We start from the raw sequence: 22,833 nt of genomic DNA, 5'->3' as shown, positions 1-22,833 counted from the left end.
CAGCTAACCACATGTGCATTTTAGGATTAAACTGGAGTACTGGAATGGACCCCTACCAATACTTAACAGAAAGATTTTGGGTGGAGTTCAAACCACCAGCTCGAGTGGTAGTGAGGTCACATTGCGGAGCCATCTATGAGTTCAAAATCACATTGCTAATCACCTCAGTGTCTACTGTTCTGAAAATATCTGAACAAAGGCTATTTACTGTATAAGCAAACTCAATTCCTTTCTTGCCATCCTTTACTGCCTACACTGAGAGTGAACAACACACTCAACTAATAAAACATCCGAGAACCATATATACCATTTTATAATTAATTTAATTTAATTTAATTTAATTTTAATTATTTCTTATACTTATGCAATTAAACAAAAAGAATTTATATCCAGGTATAAACATTCTTTTACTTAACTCACATTTGTTTTTTAATTAAAATTATTGTATGACTTAAATAAAATCAGCATGTTCAATGGTTTACTATAGTAAAAATTACAAGGCATGTACGTGGCAATAATTGTTGTGATTCTCTAAAGGCACTGAATGCAACCATGTTTCTTATGATGATTAAAATATAAAAGCATAAAATGCACTCGAAAAGTGCCAAAGCAAGAACTAAATCCCAAATTGTAGATATAATAATTAATACTTTATTGACCCCCTGTAGGGAAATTATCTTTACACCTCCCTCAACTTGCTCTTTGTGGAGTAACTTGACTGCGAAGGGCTGCTGGCTGTAGCGGTGCCCAGGGTTAAGGGTCTTGGTCAAGGAGCCACAGATGTGCTGAGGCTGGGTTCAAACCTGCGACCTTCTGATTATAATGACACAGGCTTAGCCCACTGAGCCACACGCTGCCGCAACACTCAACAGAAATATATACATATAACCTTAACCTTAATATAACCTTAAAATCCAAGTTCCAAGAGGCCAGTAACCAACACACACACACACACACACACACACAGACACATGCGTGTGAGCTTCCTGCCATGTTGGGCAAGGACCAAGGTCAACAGACCAGATTACTGGTCTCACACAGGTCCTGAGTACTCAGAGGGTCATGAAACTGAGAAACAGGAGAGAGAGACAGAGAAACAAGTGAGTGATGCAGAGCCATTTCAAATGCAGATGCTGTAGAAACAGCATGTGAGTTCGGTTAAGGTCCAGTTAGGTGTGAAAGCGCCCCGCTGAATGCCGCTGACATTCAGGGGCCACTGACGTCTGGCAAACCCGGAGCCGTCTGGCCGGACTGCACGGTGTCACAGCAGGTTTCCATCACGGCCGGGAGGATGAAGCCTTCAAACTTCCACTTCGTTTGCCATATTGCACTCTCCCATTCTCAGTTTTACGTGGGTGAGAGTGAGTACGTGTGCGTCTTACAGGTTACTTTATTAAAATACATATTAAAATATAACAAAGTATTCCTAAAATCTGATTCCCCCCAGACACAACATCTATGGATACACATAGTTTCCGCAACTGGATAAAAAAATAAAAAATAAATCAAGATAGTGTAGGAAAAATACTCCAGATTTCTTTTCTAAGACAAAAAGTCCACCAGTTTCCAAAAACCTAGCTGTAATTTATTGATGAACAGAGAAACTCAACAAACAAAACAACCAGAAACTTTTTTCCCCGACTGAAACAACTTTCCTGCCATCCTGAAAATGCTAAGAGAAAACTATATACCCCTAATTTTTTTTTCCTACATCTATACCGGTTCCCCTGCGTGATTAAGATTCAAACCCAGCCTCAGTCTGTGGGTCCTTGAGCAAGACCCTTAACCCCCCCAGCTCCCTGGGCGCCGCTACGGGTGGCAGCCCATCGCAGATGACTTCCTCTATGAAAAAAGAGCAAGTTGTGGGAGATGTAAAGACAATTTCCCTACAAGGATCAATAAAGTATCGATTATTATTATTATTTCACACTATAAAAAAACACATTATGCTCATTGGTGGTTATTTTTAAAATCATTCATTATGAAAGCTGAAAGTATTTACATGAAATTCAAAAAATAAATCTTTAATGAAGGAACAGTGCTGGGCGGCATGGTGGTGCAGTGGTTAGCACTGTTGCCTCACACCTCTGGGACCCGGGTTCAAGTCTCCGCCTGAGTTACATATGTGTGGAGTTTGCATATTCTCCCCATGTCGTCGTGGGGTTTCCTCCAGGTACTCCGGTTTCCCCCCGCAGTCCAAAAACATGCTGAGGCTAATTAGACTTGCGAAATTGCCCGTAGGTGTACATATGTGAGTGAATGGTGTGTGAGTGTGCCCTGCGATGGGCTGGCCCCCCATCCTTGGTTGTGCCCATTGCTTCCGGGATAGGCTCCGGACCCCCCTTAACCCAGTAGGATAAGCGTTTTGGAAAAGGGATGGATGGATGGAAATTGAAAGACTTCAGTTAGTGATACTTTAGTCACTTTCTTGAAAGAAACAACATATCTACATGAAGTAGCAAATGACTATGAATCCATCCTTTGTAAATCAATCCAACTGAAAAAGGGCTTATCAGATATGATTTGGTTACAAGATTTGGAACATCGCTGACCTGGATTTGACAGTTGGATATGAATGTATAACACCGTGACATTTTTTGTATTACTCAACAAACAAAATAATAAACCAAAAAGATATATATTCAAAAGAAAAACCATAAATGTGGGGGGAAAATGAAGCAATATCAGAAAAAATATAAAGTTCACTCTCAAACTAACAGAAATAAAACTAATAAAAGATAAAAATCTAATAAAAATGTGCTGTCAGATTCCTGTTTTAACTTGAGGGAGAGCCTAGTGGATTTTCTTTAAGCTGTAACACCTCCTCTCAAACTGAATTAAAGCTGCTGGGGTCGTCTCAAAAGACTGTCAACAGTGCAAAGACCCCATAGAGGAGCATGCAAGGGTAAGCTACCAGCAGCTGCTGGCCCTCCATGGCCAATGTGGATATGAAGATCTTTGAGGCAGCCAGACTACACCAGCCAATGACGAGGAGCGCCAGCACAACTCCCAGAATGCCCCTGAAAGAAAACACAGCATTATAATTGCCAATCCTCAGAATGAGACCCAACACACAAAGAATCAATTGAGAGCTAAAAAGGCAGAAAATACTGTGGCGGCAATTCTATCTTTCAATTTCACTGCCTTCCATTATTACCTTTAGCATGGCAGTGTATTACAAACACCCTGTGCAGTACAGTGAACTGCACGACTCTTAGCAGTAGAGTAAATAATATTGTTTGCTACAGTTTCAAAAAGCCAAAATGTAAAATATACAGCAGCATATTGCAGTCAGGGATGGAGTAACTTCTCTGGGGGTCCAAGGCTGACATGGGTAGGGGGGCCCTAAGTGGGACATTGGAAATATTTTTGGAGCCGAAAGACAAACTAGAGGGAATTAAAAATGACAGAACATAAATAATGTTCTAATCAAAGTGCGGGATGCCAATGGTAAAACTTACCAATCAGGGTGGGGGCGGGTAAACTGTCAGTAAAATTTGCTGACGGGGGAGAGGAGAATGCAGCAGTGTGTCACGCCCGGCTCGTCCGCTCCTCCTGTGTGCCACGCCCCCTGCTTACCCACGTGTGTTTCCCGAATTGTACCCAGCTGTTTCCGTTTGCTGTCATTCAGTCTTGTGGATTTAAGTCCTGGTCTTACCTGTTTGCTTTGTCTGTCATTGATGTAAGTCGGCGTTACATGTCTCCTACTCCATGTTGTTTGAGTAAACTCTCGTTAATCCCCGTATTCTGCCTGCCTGCATCCTGCTTACCCGTTTTCCCGCACGATCGCCGCTTACCTCCGCGACCGGTCGTGATAGAATGACAGACCATAAAAAGAAGCGGAGAAAGAGGATCCCAGAGGAGCCTGGGATCCGCCTAGGAGCCTGCTCGCTAGCCAGGCTTTGGCTGACAAGCGAGGAGGAGGAGGAGGAACCCCTGCTGCTGCGGGAACCGGAGCCGGTCGCCACGGAGCTGCCACCGCCGCTCGAGCGGAATTCCTTCCGGCCCGAGCGGTTGGCGAATAAAGGGGGCACCGCCGTACGGGACGCTATCCCGCGAGTACCCCGGCGCCTTAAAGGGGCCACGCCCGTCCCGCCGCCTGCGGCAGCGGCGCTCCCGCAGGAGGAGATCGTTACGCCCCTTAACCTCGCCACCCAGTTCTTCACCCTCCAGGGGTTATACTGGAGGGTGATAGATGAACTGGCCAGACAGGGGTCGCCAGAGGTAGACCAGCTCGCCAGGCAGCTTGGGGAGAGGTTCGCCGCGTTCACTCCCGCTTCCCCTCCAGCTGACTTGGAGAAATTAACAGGATCTCCGGAGGCTGATCCAGCTCCGGAGAGCTGCGGACCCCGCTCCCGTCCGGCCGCCTCTGCCCGCGGACCCCGCTCCCGTCCGGCCGCCTCTGCCCGCGGACCCCGCTCCCGTCCGGCCGCCTCTGCCGGCGGACCCCGCTCCCGTCCGGCCGCCTCTGCCGGCGGACCCCGCTCCCGTGTGGCTGCCATTGCCGGCGGACCCCGCTCCCGTGCGGCCGCCATTGCCGGCGGACCCCGCTCCCGTGCAGCCGCCACTGCCTGCGCAGCCGCCTTCGCTGCCGCCTGCTGCAGCTCCCGGGCAGGCGCCCCCACTGCAGCAACCTGCAGCTCCCGTCTCCGCTCCTGTCCCTGACCGCGCTCCTGTCCCTGACCGCCCTGCAGCAGCTCCAGAGGCGCTCCCTCTGCCAGTTGGCCCTGTCCCTGGCCCCGCTCCTGTCCCTGGCCCCGCTCCTGTGACCCCTTGTCCCTCGCTCCGGCGAACTCGACCCCGACCGAGGGTCGTTATGTCTGTGTCCCGCAAGGGGAGGGGACACAGACGTAGGACTGGGGTCCCGCCCGCCCTGCTCCCTGGCTCGCCCTCCCTCGCCTGCGCTCTGGCTCGGTTGGCGCCTGCGGTTCCTGGCCCTCCGGGTCGGCTGTCGCTTGCGGGTCCCCCTCCGAGGCCTCGTCGCCCCGCCTCGCTCCCCTCTCCGGGTCCTGGTCGGTCGCCTGCGGGCTCCCCGACGGCGGCTCCTCGGTCGCCTGCGGGGCCCCTACCTTCGGCCCGTCGGAGGACGTCGCCGCCTGCGGCGGCTCCCCCCCTCGCCTTGCCTTCGCCCTGGCCCCTTCCTGCTCCCTCGTCCCCTTCCCCGGTGCTCCCTCCTGCTCCCTCCCTGGCCCCTCCGCGGGTCCCTCGCCCGGCCTCCTTGGCCCCTCCGAGGTCCCCTCCGGCTCCGGCCTCCCGGCCGTCTGCGGCCCCTCCGGCTGTCGCCCGCTGGGTCTCCCTCGGGCTCCCCTTCGTTCCCCCGCCTTCTCTCCCTTCTTCCCTGCCTCGGTCCCTTCTGTCTCTGCTTCCCCTTTCTTTGTCCCTCGTCCCTTCGCTCCTCCTGTGCCTCCTTCTCCCTCTGGGTTCCCTCCGTTCACTCCGTTCATTCCCGGTCCTTTTGTCCCGCCTGTTCCCTCTGTGTCCCCTTTTCTGGTCTGTTTATCCGCTTTTCCCGTCCTGTGTAGTGTCCTGTCTTGGCTTCTGCCTTTGTGTCAGTTTTGCCTGTCTGTCTTGTTCCCTGTCCCTCGTTGATGGTTTTGGTTCCCTGGTCTCGTCCCGTCCTTCGCCTCCTCCCGGGCGCGCCCGGTGCAGCGCGCCTTTGGGGGGGGGTTCTGTCACGCCCGGCTCGTCCACTCCTCCTGTGTGCCACGCCCCCTGCTTACCCACGTGTGTTTCCCGAATTGTACCCAGCTGTTTCCGTTTGCTGTCATTCAGTCTTGTGGATTTAAGTCCTGGTCTTACCTGTTTGCTTTGTCTGTCATTGATGTAAGTCGGTGTTACATGTCTCCTGCTCCCTGTTGTTTGAGTAAACTCTCGTTAATCCCCGTATTCTGCCTGCCTGCATCCTGCTTACCCGTTTTCCCGCACGATCGCCGCTTACCTCCGCGACCGGTCGTGACACAGTGCATGGGCCAGTCAAATTTAAGAAGTTTAATCATACCCTCTTTTGCTAAAGCTAGTCGCGTTTTTTTTGCAGATATTTGTTTAATTGCGTTCTCTCGATGTCTGTTCACAATTTGTCTACCACTCTAGCGAGACAGTATCAGACAAGAGAGTTAGTCCTGTATCTTTGTGCCATTTTCTTCTTGCTACTTTATGGCAATTTGCTTGCCGGTGAACAGACTCCAGTAGTAAAAAAGAAAGCTGGGTAGTGCAAAGTCTCAAAGTAGAATAGTCCATTACAGCTGGGACAGCGGTAACTTTGTCTATCTTAAAAACTGTCGCTAAAAATACAAATAACATACATGTTGCTATCATTTAAATGATAATATTGTATTATATCCTTAAATTAAAATTCTAATTCTGTCTTCACAGGGCCCTAGTTTTCAGGGCCCCAGGCAGCTGCCTACCATTGCCATTGTTCGTCCTTGGCTACAGGTCACATTGCTATGAGAAACTCGATGTGTACAACACCAGGGTCTAAGGGGGGTTCAACAGCCAATGAAGGATTTTTTTCAACCCTTGTGGTGTGCCACAACATGGAAATATACAGGAAACTGTAAAATGATTTCAAATTAAAAGTCTGTGTAGGGAAATAAAGAAGAGCTCAGCCTGACTTCACAAAGTCCCATTTCTTTGTGTATTTTGACTCTACGGTTTGTCGTGCACATGTTGACTGCTGAACTCGTGAGTCTGATCCTAGAAGAGAGAGAGTAGTGGGTTTTCAGGTCACAGGGGTTTGGTAACTTACTGCAGGGTGAAGAACACGGCAAAAGCTGAGAGGCCCACCATGGGCAGGAGGCAGTAGCCCAGGACACTGGCCACGCAGCCGTAGGACACGGATATGTCACTCATCAAGTTTAGCAGGCTGCACACACCCCCACAGCCCATTGCGCTGACCCCATACACAAAGCCGAAATGGGACTTCCCAGCCTAGACAAGAACAAGAACCTATATTCACACATAAATTAAAAAAACAGACACACACAGAAGCTAGGAGTGTAACAATTCATTGATTCTAACTGGTATATAGATTAAGGTCATACGATGATTACATTAACTGAAAAAAAAACTATGAAAACATCTCTTACACAAAGCGATCTAGAGCGTCACCTTAGTAGGGAGCAGAGACCAAAGTATTACAGTACACTTTATGCACTCTAGTACACCTATATTCCTATGTTTTCAGAGAGTAAGCTATAAATACCCAGAAAAAATATTTTGGTGTTAAAGTACTGAAACAAGATGGAATCTTTCTCATCCACACATTTTTTGTGTTTTTTGTATTATTTATAATTTTTTGAACATATTCTGTTGTTAAAAGTATAAATTAAAAATGCATTGCTGCCATTTTGAATTAAAAAATATTCCACATAAAATAAGCTTGTTTCTCTGCATGGAAAATAGTGATCATGTACTATTGAATCAAACTAAATCAGATTGTATCACAGTAACATTTCAAATATCAGCAGACAACAGACTCAATGCCCTTGCAAATCTGAAAGTGCAACTATTTAAGTCCCTAACTGACATACAGAACATACAATCAATGTGGACAGCACACACACACACACATACACACACATACACAAAAAAACTGCACACATATGTTACATATGAACAGAAACACCAACATGTAGAAAGACATTTATGCACAGTGCATATATTTATAATGAAAACAGGGGTGAAAGGAAATGATGCAAACCTGCCTGAGCTGTTTTTGCGCTGTTTATATGTACGGAGAGGGTAAATATTTAGCCAGTGAAGGAAAGAAATAGTGGCACAAAAACTAAACCTGCACAATCAGGAGTGATTGTGATTTAACTTGTACAGTACCGAGTAAAAGTCTTGGACTACAAAAGAAAATTTAGTTTTAATTATGATAATGCAAATATATTTCTGTACGGCTGGTGGTACAATTTAACAGAGCAGTACCAGATATTTAGTGTTCTTAATTGCTTGGTTGGTTCATATAGGCTGGGAGCTGGCAGGGAGCAGAAAGGCATTCCTTGAAAACACTGCCCTATATTCACCAATAACACAGGCTTACCATAAGCAGCGTGACAGCCAGGGCTATGCAGAAAAGTACAGGTCCAGTCAGGTCTGTCTCACGCATGATGCTGCCATCTGCTGGCTTAACTGGGTTTAATACTGTCAGAGTCTTCTGCCAGATATGGTCGAAATTAATTCCCAGCTCTGTGGAGTTTAATACAGCTTTGAATTTAACTGACCATTAAACTTACTACAATTTTTTACGTATATATCTCTCTATATATATATATATATATATATATACACACACACACACACAAGGTGGACCTGGGTTCGAGTCTCCGCCTGAGTTACATGTGTGTGGAGTTTGCATGTTCTCCCCATGTCATCGTGGGGTTTCCTCCGGGTACTCTGGTTTCCCCCCACAGTCCAAAGTCTAATGCTGAGTCTAATTGGGCTTGCTAAATTGCCCATATATAAATAAATTTAACAATACAAAATTTTTTATTTCTGCTTTTGTTTCAGTGAATCTTATTCTTATGAAATTATTATTTAATAAGCTGGTTTCATCAACAGATTTTGCATTCATCACTTCTAAGTGAAAATAAAATAAAATAACCAAAATAAACAATAAGTCTCTTAAATAATGATGGGGACCTGACCTTCAAGTAAAGGTGGTTCATCTGCAAAGTTGTCTGCAGCTGGGTGGGCTGATGTCACAGGAACCTCCGAGGGCTGAAAGAGCTGTCCGGTGTAAGGCTGAACGGGGGAACCAGGTACCACAGAAGGGTTATACGTACCTGGCCCCATCCTGCCGTAGACACTGGAGAAACACAGGCAAACATGCATTGCATTTCTAATGTTAGTCCAGTGTTTTAATATTAAGTCACTGTACTTTTATATTCAATATTTTATATAGTCGACATTTTCAAAAAATGTATTTCACACTTGCACTGATTGATGTATGTCAAACCAACTGTGATGTATTCATACACACTTGTCATATGTCACATGGTCTTTTAATAATTTTTGAAATCTTTAATTCCTTTTTTGATAATTAAAGCAATTCAAATCCATATGGCCTCCAAACTAACTGTGATGCAAGCAGACTAAAATTCCTCATATGTCACAAGGGTCCTTTTTGCTAAATACCTTCAACCTGACTTTATACATACTTTTAAGAATGTCTAATACACTGAATAATGAATATAAAACTAACTTAACTATGGTTCCTGTTCACAAGACAACGTAAACGTTTTCCAGAATACTGAATTAAAATAAAATAAATAAATAAATAAATAAAAAAACGATGAAATGTAGACTTCAGTGAGCTTCTTAACAACACTTACATATTGGGATTCTGCCGCGTTCCTTCTAAGTCAGATACGTTCTGCCCTTGGTCATCTATGTTATAGGTTGACTGGTAGAAGTCTTGCTCAAACGGTTGGAATTCGGTCATTCTGCACAATAATAATAATAATAATAATAATAATAATAATAATAATACATTTAAAAATGATAAAAATAATTAAATCCCACCTTGTCAAACCGGTATTATCAACATTCCTACATTGGTATGGGTTCGTATTACTTACTTTTGGGTATATATCGGGAGCACCGTGCGTAATTAAATGGGGGGTGGGGGCTTCAGGGTGGATTTCGTCTTTATAACGTTGAAACTAAACCAACGCCCTTGGTTTATCTCAGTAACCTAACGTGTTACAACTATGGAATCAACATTTCTTTGCTAAGTACAACATTGGAACTCACTCAGAAAAAAGGCATACTGTATATCGCTGAACATGCATTATTGCCGAACACAGACACGTGATAATACACTGTGTCCAAATTTTATGGAAATCGTTAGAAAACAAATGCAAAAAAAAAAAAAAATAAGTCACACAGAAACGGCAGTACCACTGTATATAGTAAACAATATCGAATATTAATCAAACTACATATAACATACCTTGGTGTAAGTACGAAACGTGTTTTTGCTTCTTTATAAGTGTTATGTTTAGGCTATGTTTAATCAGAGAACAGTCGTGGGCAAGTGGGTGGATATACTATAAATAGTAAGTTATATTTACACCAAGGGTATGTGAAACTCCTGTCTCCAAATGGCCCGTCTGTATTATATGTACTATAAATGCACATCAACACATATTTACATTTTAATTACAGCGTTGTTACCATAAATGTTTTCACTTACGCCTACTACAATAATAAAAAAAATCTAAAGCAAGTTAAACACGCAGTTGACTGTCCTGCTTATTAACGGCAATAATTTGATTTTTTTCCAGAGTTTCAGGTTTTGTCAGACCAATAACAACTACAACAACCGTAATAATAATAATAATAATAATAATAATAATAATAATAATAATAATAATAATAACAATAATAATAACTTTATTGCAAGGCGTCAGATTCACCGTTAAAGGTTATTGCTATTTCAGAACATTAACGGAGCTTTACTGATACTTTCTATCGCACCACTAAAGAGAATTACCGCCACACAACAGATTCACCATGGAGAATGATCACGTGAAGAACAAATCATATGAGCGGAAGCGGCCCATGTGGGTGTGGTACAATCACATGAGCCGAGGATAGACGATCGCAAGTTTCTTATTTCTGTGCAATAGGTGGCAATTTTTTGTTTCTAAACAACCGTTCTGACAAGGTAAGTTTAAATTACACGTCTTTCCCAAACACAGTTACATGTTGCTAACCTTTCTCACGTGTAATTGTCCTGCAATAATTTGGAAAATTAATTCAATACTGATAATTAACTGATGCAACGTCGAAATATAACGGTATCGATTAGCGAAGTTATTAATATGACAGTTAAAAGAAGCTCTATCAAATTACTGTCACTTATCTTTGCTGTAGCATTGCACGTTTATATTACTTCATGTCGGTTCCTCTTAATGTTTGTTTATTTCAGATTTTTGTGATCCACACGAAATCCAGATTAGCAACAATATGAAACTGGTAATTCTTGAAGATTATGACCAGTCCAGTGAATGGGCTGCTAAGTATATCCGCAACCGGATCGTCCAGTTTAACCCAAGCGCTGACAGATATTTTACTTTAGGATTGCCCACTGGTAAGGGGGTTTTATTTGTCTTATGGAATTAAACTTATTTAACCCAGACTAAGACATTATGAGTTTAATAGTTGTAGCATTAGTCTTGTTCAGTGGAAGATCTGCATAACAGCCCACTACGTATATTATATGAGTGTATTGCAGCGCCAGGCATTTTAATGCATGTTGGCCCTGACTGGGGGCTAATTTGCGTTATCGGATGTGCGATACCCCCAGCTACCCTTTTGTGTCAATGAAGCTTGTGTGTGTGAAATCCCTATCCGTAGTGCTGTGTACATTTGTTCCATCTTTGCGCGTTCCTCTGTGCCCTGGGATCCCCCCCGACCCCTTTGTGTTATTGTGTTGGTAAGATGCATGCCCCCCCTGCATTTTTTAGTATCCCCCCCGAAAGGTCGTTCTTGCTGTTTGCTTTATCGCTGACCTTTAAAACGTGGCGGAATAAAAGTCTCCTCCATTTCCGCCTCGCGATGTGTTGGACAAAGTTATATTTCTGAATTTCTCACATCTAACTATTATTTTCATATTATAGGTAGCACTCCGCTTGGCTGTTACAGAAAGTTAATTGAATACTACGAAAGTGGAGATCTTTCATTTAAATACGTGAAAACTTTCAACATGGACGAATACGTAGGTAAGTTTCTTTTTCACGAGTACGTCCATGTTGAACGCTGCTAAATAAAAATTATGAAGCGTATACGTATTCGCATGAACAGTTTGATAAGATATTTAAAAATTTTCCGGATTCACATAATTTGTACGAAACAAAAACAGAACACTGTAGACCACTGCGGTAAAGTTGGTTTCATATTCGGATATTGAACTTCATTAGCTGTCTTCGTGTGAGTGTCAAAGCAGAAATACTTGTGCATTTTGTTTATTGACATTTGACACAATAAGCTCCCGCTTCACTGCTGTCAGAAAATTTGTTGTAGTATTTATAAAATGCATTGATCTCTATGGAAAATCTACTCCCGAACACGAGATAAGGGACCGTCTCCAAAATACTTGTCTTTCAATGGGGAATATGAAATTCTTCTCTTATCAGGTCAGCTTTGACTTTCTCTTAGTTTTCAGTATTTTTTCATGTTTTGTAATGAAACATAATCAGTAGCTTCCGAATGGTTTATTCTATTGTGCTAAAACAAGTTGCTTTGCATAAAACATCATCTTGAGGACCTAGTCCCCATCAGATTTTATCAGCTATAAATTTGTCCTAATTTTAATTTATTGTGTTTGGTGCAAAAGAACCATTCCGTTATAAGCGGTTCACTATGATTCTAAAAAGCAAGTTTTGCTACATCAGAAATCCTCTTGAGGACCTACTCCCCCTCTCCTTTTGTCATTTCAAACCCTCAAGGCCTGCTAATTTTAAGGTTTTTTTTTTTTGGCTTAATCTGCTTATGAAAACTATGTTGTTCTACATCAGAAATCCTTTAGAGGATCTACTCCCCGTCTCCTTTTGTCATTTTAAAACTCCTTTTAATTTTCATTATTCCTCTAGAAGATTTCTGATGTAAAGCAATTTAATTTTCGGGGTGGGGGGAGAGAAGATGGAGGGTTGAGCGGCTGCATTGTGTAGAGCTCTGACAAAACAGTCCCAAATTTGACGTTGAGGTAACTTAAACTCTCATTGAAACTGAAAAAAACTACAGCAGACCTTGTTAAAGCATACAAGTTGAAAACTGACTCCAAAAAGAAAGAGGGAACTTCGTCCTATGTCTAACGGAAAGAAAGTCACCAAGATATGGACCATGACTATGTATTGGAAGAGGCTACAGTAAACAAAAGAGAACAAGGAGTGGATTCAGCCCCTTCAACTGCAAGTAAGACACCTGTGGAAAAGAGGGCCAAATCAACTGAAAGTGGTGAGTGTGATGATATATCTCTCAGACATAATGAAAGCAATCTTAACACTCAATCAGAAGGTGGATACTGTAGTTACATGTCAGGGTATTACAGATGGAAAGGTAAAGGTGGATGAGAAGCTAGCTGACCTGAAACAACAAGTCATTCAAAATAATGCCATGATTGCTAACTTAGCAAAGGCTGTGGAGTTCAACTCTGAAGAGGTTAAAGACTGTAAAGTCAGAGTGAAAGAATTAGATAAACAAAATGAACAGATATGTAAAGAAAATGTTGACCTTAAAATGAGACTGTCAGAACAGGAAAGATACAGAATGAGGTGGCCCATTCGCATCATTGGCATTGAAGAAAAAAAAGATGAAGATATCAGGGCACAAGTTATCCTCATTTGGGCTGTTCCTGATTTGGACTCAAAGCTGGAGGATGCAGCGGATGTTGTGCACAGAATGGGCAAAAACATGGATAAAAGACACAGAACCGATCATTCTTTTTACTCGCAGATGAGTGAAGGAAGAAATTTGGAAGAGAAGCAAAAACTTCACTTTTTTAAAAGAAAAGGGCATCAGATTGGCTGAAATGTTATCGAAGATTTGGAGGAAAGACGATTCTGGCCTCAGAAGAAGCCAGGAAAGCTGGGAAAGTGGCATATTTCCATGGTCCCTTTGGATACTCTGAAGGTCGTTGGGTCTGAAGTTATGGGAGAAGAGATTCCGCTCCTGTTTTTTCATTTATTTCTCTATTTTCTTACTGTGGTTTTGAAAGGTGTAAATAGGTGAAGGGACTTCTACATTCTACATTGACGGTTAACTAATAACTGGTTGGTATTCCTTTTATTGTCAGGGTTTTTTATTTGGACACTTTTTTATCTTTAATGTTAAATGCTAAGATTCATTTTGGTTCATTAAATGTTAGGAGTTTGAAAGACATTGTTAAAGGAAAAGCATTGTTTTATTCTGCAAAGGGCAAAATCCTCATTGCATATTTCTACAAGAAACTCATTCTTCTGAAACAGATGCATCTTTTTGAGTCAACCAGTGGGGTGACAAGATTCTCTTGAGCTATGGTACTAATCGATCTGGAGGAGTTGCTGTATGCTTCAACAACTTCCCTGGAGAAATCGTGACTCACAAAACTGACACCAATGGACATTGGCTAACAGTGGTAATAAAAATTGATCATCTGTTTCTTATAATGATTTAATGGTTATGGTCATAATAGTGACAACCTGAACAAAATTCTTCTTGAAGAGTTAACTGAGGTGAGTTCTGATTAGGTTTTGCACTGAATATGTTTGTGTAGGTGGTGATTGGAACATGAAACCAAATGAATGGTTGGATAGGTGACCCTCAAGATTAAGTAAACCACAATAGGGCTGTGCAATTAATCGAATTTCGATTTCGGGTCTCAACGATCACAAAAATGGTGTGATCGAAAAAAACGATTTCACTTTTTTTTTTTTTTTTTAAAGTTATTTTGACCTGCGCTCTAACGCACGCGCGCGCATCCGCACTTTCGCCCTTCCAGAAGCCTGAACTCTCTCACTCTATAGTCAGCGAAGAAGTTGTGTATGTGGCATCTGATCGCATTTAAAAATCAGCGCGAGTGAAGATGGCAGAAAAAGAGCAGCCACAGAAGTCTGGTCAACAAAAGAGGTAGAAGCAATTCTGTTGTTTGGGAACAGTTTGGATTCGAAGAAGCGGACGTGGATCAAAAACATATTAGGTGCAAAATTTGCTACGCGGTTGTGTCGGCACCGGTTGGTAACACCACAAATCTTTTTAACCATTTAAAATTTAAACACAGACCGACATATGACCAACTAATAAACAGAAAGAACGGCGAACAACCCCCACAACATCCTCCGCAACACAGTCATCCATTAAAGACACGCTCTTCAGTGCAACTCCGTATCCATCCAGCTCAGAAAGGCACAAAAAAATAACAGATGCTGTTGCATACTTTTTAGCCAAAGACATGTGCCCTATTAGCACGGTTGAGAATGAAGGATTCAGGAAAATGATAAATGTATTCCAGCCACAAGTTCTTCATCAGAGCGAGTCTTTAGCACTAGCGGAAATATTGTCTCCTGCTTGCGTTCATCACTGAAACCAGATCATGTGAATAGGCTGGTGTTTCTGGCTAAAAACCTTTGAGGTTTAGATCTGTAACCCTATCAGCATTTTGGCCATGTTGGAACATGTTTACATAGGCTAAAGTTGAAGTTAAACATATTATTTTATTGTTAATTATGTTTAAAATGTAGAATGTTGTAAAATGTTGTTTTGAATTTTTCAGTTTGTTAAGGCACATACGTGAGCAAATTTATTTTGGACTAATTTATTTATTATTTTATTTTATATTTTATTTACAACTTGTTTTCAAAAGATTGTGGAAGTGCACTACAATGTTGATCTTGTTTGCCTTTATCTGTTTTATCTGTCTTAATCTGTTTTAAGGAGAATTCACTGTTCTGTTCAATAAATGCAACATATTTCCAAAGTCAATGAGTAATCGTGTAAAATAATCGTGATTTCAATCATGACCAAAATAATCGTGATTATGATTTTTTCCATAATCGAGCAGCCCTAAACCACAATATAATGAGATTATTACCGAGTTCATGATGAACAAAAATCTCATAGATGTGTGGAGAACATTAAATCCAGGACTAGCAGAGTTTTCAGGGATAAAGCCTAATGGAGAGAATAAATCTAGATTAAATTATTGGTTAATCACTGATAAACTTTTGAGATACACTTCAATCACTCATTTCAAAAGCACCTTTATCTGATCACTGCTTTATGAGGGTAATTTTAGGACCTATGGTAAAACAGAATAGACATAACAGTTTTTAGAAACTTAATGCAACTTTATTGAATAATGAGGAATATTGTAATATGATTACAGATATCATTGACTGCTGATAATGATTCATTTGAGAATGACATAAATAAATGGGAATTTCTTTATCAGATTAGATCAGCTACCAAAAAGTTTTGCAAAGATCTTAGTAAAAAGAAAAAAACTTTATGAAAGTAAAGTCTGTGTTTGTCTGTGTTCTCCTGATCCACATAGCCAGACACTGATGGAATTACAGGCTGAATTGGATGAGCTGTACCTTCAAAGAGCTCAAGGTGCATTTATCATGTCAAGAGCCAAGTGTATTGAAGCTGGTGAAAAGAATTCCTCTTATTTTAGTAATTCAGAAAAAACGTCAACAACAAAAGAATTCTGTAAGTAGATTGATATTTGATGTAAATTGTACAGACAGTAAGGTTATAGCAAAAGAAGTTTTTATTTTTTTCTCCAATTTATATTCTAGTTCTTATTCTAGAGTAGATACAGAATCTTTCTTTAGAAAGGTTAACAATGTTATTCCACCTGTTGAAAATTCTTTCAAATATATGAGTCAGATTTTACAATTGAAGAATTGGAAACAATTATTATAAAGATGACTTTAAATAAATCTCCAAGTACAGATGGACTCACTACTAATTTTTTTGATTTATTTGGAAAGAGTTGAGGAACGTAATATTCAGAGCTATTTGTTTATGGGTGGAAAAGAAAGAGTTAACAGCTAGTATGAAGCAAGGATTAATTACCTTAATCCCTAAACCTGGAAAAGATAAAAGGCTTCCAAACTATTTGAGACCGATCACATTGTTAAAAGCAGATTATATAATTTTTCATGAGTTATTGATGCCAGATTAAAAAGGGGGAATTTCAACAATAATCAGTTGAACACATTGATTGAATAACACAATCAGGTTTTCTGAAAGGATGATCAATCCATAATAACATACGACTGGTTGATAGATCTGTTTGACTATAGTGAGTTCTTTAATGATGGTGGATATATTCTATTTTTGGACCTTTATAAAGCTTTCGACTGTGTTGAACATCCCTTCATATTACAAACTCTGACTCATTTTGTCATGGACCAGGGCGGATTTGGAACGATGGTGTGGCATGGTGCAAGCAGAAGCAGAGTGGATAACTCATTTGTGGCTCAGGGATCACTGGGGTTTATTCAAAGGGGAAAACACTAGGGACACTAATAAAACAAAAGCAGACCACAAGGGGTCAAAAACAAAACAAGGAAGGACAGCAACCAAATAACAATTAGACTAGGACAAAAAACCTCTAGGATCAGGCAGACAAAATACAACAAGCTTAAGTAAACATGGACAACTAACATTCAATCAATGAACCATTGGGGAACCGAACAGAAGCAGGGACTTAAATACTGAACCTAAAACTGGGTAACAAGACTAACACAGGACAGGTGAAACTAATTAACTAAAACAAGAAACTCAAACTAGAAACAGAATCTAACAATGGGGAAAACTGACAGGTAAAAACATAATCAAGAGCAAAAACCAAAACCGAATACAAATGAAAAACACAGGGACCAGAAAACTGATACAATTGAAACACAAGGGAACAAAATCGACCAAACTACAAAAACAGAGGATGTGGAATTCGACCATAAGACAAGGGATCACAGGCAGCCGCATGCTCAATGCCTTGAGCCATGTGGCCGACAGGGCATAGGGGAAAACACAAAGACTGACAACACAAGGGACAGGATGAACAGCAACGCCTGCTGGCCAAACGGGGAAGGGACACAGGGTGGAACAACTTGGGCTGACCCTGACATATTTTGTTTTTGGACACAAGTTTATTGATGTTATTGAAATATACAAAGATATCAATCGCTCAGTAGCCTTAGATAAAGGCACATGTTCAAGGTTTGAAATAAACAGAGGACTCAGACAAGGATGTGCTAGTTCACCGCTGTTGTTTATAATGGTTGCAGAGATGTTATCCCTTTTAATTAAGAATCCATGACATAGAGGGTAAGACTGCATTAGTGTATTGGACAATCAATTGATAATAAGTCAACTGGCAGATGATACTACTGTATTCCTTAAAAATAGTAATCAGATTCCTTTAGCTCTACAAACCATAAACACTTTTTTCAAAAGCCTCAGGTTTACAATCAAGATTTCACACTTATCTACATTTATCTTTACATGATTATCCTCTCCAACCTTTGTATAACATTAGAGTGCAAATGCAAGTGAAATATTTAGACGTTGCATATAAAGACAAAACGGTGTCTAAGAAGATGAATATTCAGCATAATACAGACAAGTGTAAAACCCATTTAAATAGATGGTTGCAAAGGGCCCTCACTATCTTTGGAAGAATCTTGTTGACTAAAATGGACAATTTATCTCGGCTCATCTACCCAGCGTCATCTTTGCCCATATCAATTTATTTTATTAAAGCAATAAACAAAATTTATTATAATTTTATATGGAAGAACAAGTATCGCTACATTAGGGAAGAAGATATGGTTAAAAGTTATGAGGATGGAGGGGGGAAACGTGATTGACTTTGGTGTCATGGTAAAAGTCTTATGTAAATAATAAACAATCTTTTTGGTATATTATCCCTAATTTTGGCTCCGCTGGTGGGGGAGGAAGCCGGCCAGGCCTGGCAGGCCCAAGCGTATAGTGAGGGTCTGCTGGGAACGTCTGGCGGAATCCCCTGTCAGGGAGAGTTTCAACTCCTACCTCCGGCAGAACTTCTCCCATATCCCGGGGGAGGCGGGGGACATTGAGTCCGAATGGGCCATGTTCCGTGCCTCCATTGTGGAGGCGGCTGACCGGAGCTGCGGCCGCAAGGTGGTCGGTGCCTGTCGCGGCGGTAATCCCCGAACCCGCTGGTGGACACCGGTGGTAAGGGATGCCGTCAAGCTGAAGAAGGAGTCTTATCGGGCCTTTCTGGCCTGTGGGACTCCAGACGCAGCTGACGGCTACCGGCAGGCCAAGCGGAATGCGGCTTTGGCGGTCGCTGAGGCAAAAACTCGGGTGTGGGAGGAGTTTGGGGAGGCCATGGAGAACGACTTCCGGACGGCTTCGAGGAGATTCTGGTCCACCATCCGGCGGCTCCGGGCGGGAAAGCGGTGCAGCATCAACACTATTTATGGTGGGGATGGTGCGCTGCTGACCTCAGCTCGGGACGTTTTGGGTCGGTGGAGGGAGTACTTCGAAGACCTCCTCAATCCCACCGACACGCCTTCCGATATGGAAGCAGAGTGTGGGGACTTGGCGGTGGACTCGCCTATCTCGGGGGTGCAGGTCGCTGAGGTGGTCAAAAAGCTCCTCGGTGGCCGGGCCCCGGGGGTGGACGAGATTCGCCCAGAGTTCCTCAAGGCTCTAGATGCTGCGGGGCTGTCCTGGTTGACACGCATCTGCAGCATCGCGTGGACATCGGGGGCAGTACCTCTGGACTGGCAGACCGGGGTGGTGGTCCCCCTCTTTAAGAAGGGGGACCGGAGGGTGTGCTCCAACTACAGGGGGATCACACTCCTCAGCCTCCCTGGTAAAGTCTATTCGGGGGTCCTGGAAAGGAGGGTCCGCCGGATTGTCGAACCTCGGATTCAGGAGGAGCAGTGTGGTTTTCGCCCTGGCCGTGGAACAGTGGATCAGCTCTATACTCTCAGCAGGGTTCTGGAGGGTTCATGGGAGTTTGCCTGACCAGTCTACATGTGTTTTGTGGACTTGGAAAAGGCATTCGACCGTGTCCCTCGTGGGGTCCTGTGGGGAGTGCTCCGGGAGTATGGGGTACCGGGCTCCCTTTTAAGGGCGGTTCGGTCCCTGTATGACCGGTGTCAGAGTTTGGTCCGCATGGGCGGCAATAAGTCGGACTCGTTTCCGGTGAGGGTTGGACTCCGTCAGGGCTGCCCTTTGTCACCGATTCTGTTCATAGTTTTTATGGACAGAATTTCTAGGCGCAGCCGGGGCGTTGAGGGCGTCCGGTTCGGTGACCTCAGGATTAGGTCTCTGCTTTTTGCGGATGATGTGGTTCTGTTGGCCTCATCGAGCCGTGACCTTCAGCTCTCACTGGAGCAGTTCGCAGCCGAGTGCGAAGCGGCTGGGATGAGAATCAGCACCTCCAAATCCGAGACCATGGTTCTCAGCCGGAAAAGGGTAGAGTGCTCTCTCCGGGTTGGGGATGGGGTCCTCCCCCAAGTGGAGGAGTTTAAGTATCTCGGGATCTTGTTCACGAGTGGGGGAACGATGGAGCGGGAGATCGACAGGCGGATCGGTGCGGCGTCAGCAGTCATGCGGGCGCTGCATCGGTCTGTCATGGTGAAGAGAGAGCTGAGCCAAAAGGCGAAGCTCTCGATTTACCAGTCGATCTACGTTCCTACCCTCACCTATGGTCATGAGCTTTGGGTAGTGACCGAAAGAACGAGATCGCGGGTACAAGCGGCCGAAATGAGTTTCCTCCGCAGGGTGGCTGGGCTCTCCCTTAGAGATAGGGTGAGGAGCTCAGTCATTCGGGAGGGACTCAGAGTAGAGCCGCTGCTCCTCCGCATCGAGAGGAGCCAGATGAGGTGGCTCGGGCATCTGATCAGGATGCCTCCGGGACGCCTCCCTGGGGAGGTATTCCGGGCATGTCCCACTGGGAGGAGGCCCCGGGGAAGACCCAGGACACGCTGGAGAGACTATGTCTCTCGGCTGGCCTGGGAACGCCTCGGGGTCCCCCCAGAGGAGCTAGACGAAGTGGCCGGGGAGAGGGAAGTCTGGGTCTCCCTGCTGAGGCTGCTGCCCCCGCGACCCGACTCCGGATTAAGCGGGAGATGATAGATGGATGGATGGATGGATGGATGGATGAATCCCTAATTTTATCTTAAAAAATTTTGGAGGAATTGACTTTTTATTACGGTGTGATTTTGACTGTAACAGACTACACATAAAACTTTTTGATTTTCATCAAACATTTCTTCTTTTTTGGAAACTACAACATGATTTCACGCCACAGACAGCTCCACATTGAAAACATTTAATTTGGTGACAGGAAAGTTTACAACAAATTGATTAGAACTTTTTTAATAAATTATTTTTTTCCCAGGGGGCGGCATGGTGGTGCAGTGGTTAGCACTGTCGCCTCACACCTCTGGGACCCGGGTTCGAGTCTCCGCCTGGGTCACATGTGTGCGGAGTTTGCATGTTCTCCCCATGTCGTCGTGGGGTTTCCTCCGGGTACTCCGGTTTCCCCCCACAGTCCAAAAATATGCTGAGGCTAATTGGAGTTACTAAATTGCCCATTGGTGTGCATGTGTAAGTGAATGGTGCGTGAGTGTGCCCTGCGATGGGCTGGCCCCCTATCCAGGGTTGTTCCCTGCCTCGTGCCCATTGCTTCCGGGATAGGCTCCGGACCCCCCACGACCCAGTAGGATAAACGGTTTGGAAAATGGATGGATTTTTTTCCCAATCAACTCAAACGAGACTATATACTTAAAGATTTTGATTTGAATCTGAAAACTATAATTAGGAAAAGGTATATATCTTACCCTATTCCTCCTAAGGTAAAAGACCTACATTTTAAAATTCTCAGTGAAATTTAACTAATGACTTTCTTAGACATAGATTTAAATTTGATGTTAATGGTTGTACCTTCTGTGATAGTGAATTTTTCACTTGCCCCTGTTGAGTTTGACAGTTAAATTTGGAATTTGTTTATTGGATAAGAAAATTGGATTCTTAATTAATAACTTTAATTTTACATGGAAGATTCTTTAGACACAAATGCAGATTTTGTAAAACTAAACCTGATTTTAATTACTGGTTACATAATCTAAAATTATTTTGCAAGTCACTGATGTTAGTTGAATGCGAATCGGCCCAAAAATTATTCACATTGTTTGGCAATTTTGATTTAATTTCATGCCTTTTCTCCCCCATCTTTATTTACTTTTATTTATTTATTTCCTTTTGTTTTTGTTTCTTGGTTTTCAGACATATGTTTTTAGAAATATTATTGATATACATAATTAATTATATGCGTTAATGAGCAATTGCTTATTTTGCACCAAAAATATAGCTTGAAATTAGCAGAAGATTTGAAATGAGAAAAGGAGAAGGGGAGTAGGTCCTCAAGAGGATTTCTGATGTAGAGCAACTTGTTATGAAGCAGGGGTGGCCAATCTTATCTGCAAAGGGTCGGTGTGTATGCAGGTTTTTGCTGCAACTCCCTAATATTACTAATTAGAGGGCTAATTGGCTGAAGAGTCCTCACACCTGGGTTTGAATAGCTGACCTAAAGGGTATCCCAAAAACCTGCAAACACACCGGCCCTTTGCGTATAAGATTGGCTACCCCTGTTATAAAGAATTTGGGTAACCGATGTAGAAGCAAATGATTGTTTCATTAATAAAATTAATTATACTTAAGAGCCTACAAAATCAGAAGGGGTCTAGGTCTTCTACAGGAGGTCTGATGTATGGGAAAACTATTTTGGAAGAATTGGTTAATCCATTACAACACCATTAATTGTTTCTTCCTTCTAGGGAGTTTTTCCTTGCCACTGTCGCCTATGGCTTACTCACTGGGGGCTTTGGGTGAGGATGCTGTAAAGCGCTTTGAGACAATGTAATGTTGTGATAATGCGCTATATAAAAATAAATTTGTTTGTTGTTTGTTTCACTAATCTACTTTGGCTTTCAGTTCTTTGGTTTTAAACAGGAGGAGTACACACTTTTTCTTTTGTGCGACACTTTATACACAGTCCCTAAAGGCTAAAATCCACTGAGGATGATATTCGCTGCATATTCTGAGAAAACCTTTCACAAAGGAACGAACAATGAGTATTTTATGTAAATAACCATGAGGAGCTGATTGCCCTTTGATAGAATATTAATAATCAATAGTCTAAATGTTAATCTTTCTTTCCTTTGGTAAGCTGTTGATGGAAAATACCCGAATACCCGAATATGAAACCAACTTTACCGCAGTCTGAAGACCAGGGGCATAGATTTCGTATTAACGTCAGGGGGGAGGGGGGGTATGTCA

The 22,833-nt window shown here is 42.8% G+C and overlaps 1 protein-coding gene across 1 annotated transcript; it reads right to left on the bottom strand.

The window, feature by feature from the left end:
• Positions 1–796: 796 nt before the first annotated feature.
• LOC125723183 (protein YIPF7-like) lies at positions 797–10,420 on the bottom strand. Its single transcript, XM_048999598.1, has 6 exons — positions 9,959–10,420; positions 9,339–9,449; positions 8,652–8,812; positions 8,048–8,193; positions 6,749–6,930; positions 797–3,020 (listed from the first exon to the last, which is right to left on the bottom strand). Exons 2-6 carry the CDS (start codon positions 9,446–9,448, stop codon positions 2,858–2,860), a joined length of 762 nt encoding a protein of 253 aa, XP_048855555.1. The 5' UTR covers position 9,449; positions 9,959–10,420; the 3' UTR covers positions 797–2,857.
• Positions 10,421–22,833: the final 12,413 nt, after the last annotated feature.

Source organism: Brienomyrus brachyistius, unplaced genomic scaffold (genome assembly GCF_023856365.1).
Source record: "Brienomyrus brachyistius isolate T26 unplaced genomic scaffold, BBRACH_0.4 scaffold46, whole genome shotgun sequence".
NCBI classification, from domain to species: Eukaryota; Metazoa; Chordata; class Actinopteri; order Osteoglossiformes; family Mormyridae; genus Brienomyrus; species Brienomyrus brachyistius.
This window is presented reverse-complemented; position numbering and strand designations above follow the sequence as displayed.

What these genes read in the sequence shown, in the direction of transcription:
- LOC125723183 (XM_048999598.1), bottom strand. Translation starts at nt 9,448, where the DNA reads ATGACCGAATTCCAACCGTTTGAGCAAGACTTCTACCAGTCAACCTAT. An exon ending in ACGCGGCAGAATCCCAATAT is followed by an intron (nt 8,813 to 9,338) that starts GTAAGTGTTGTT and finishes GTGTTTCTCCAG; the next exon opens with TGTCTACGGCAGGATGGGGC. An exon ending in TGGCTGTCACGCTGCTTATG is followed by an intron (nt 6,931 to 8,047) that starts GTAAGCCTGTGT and finishes GTTCTTGTCTAG; the next exon opens with GCTGGGAAGTCCCATTTCGG.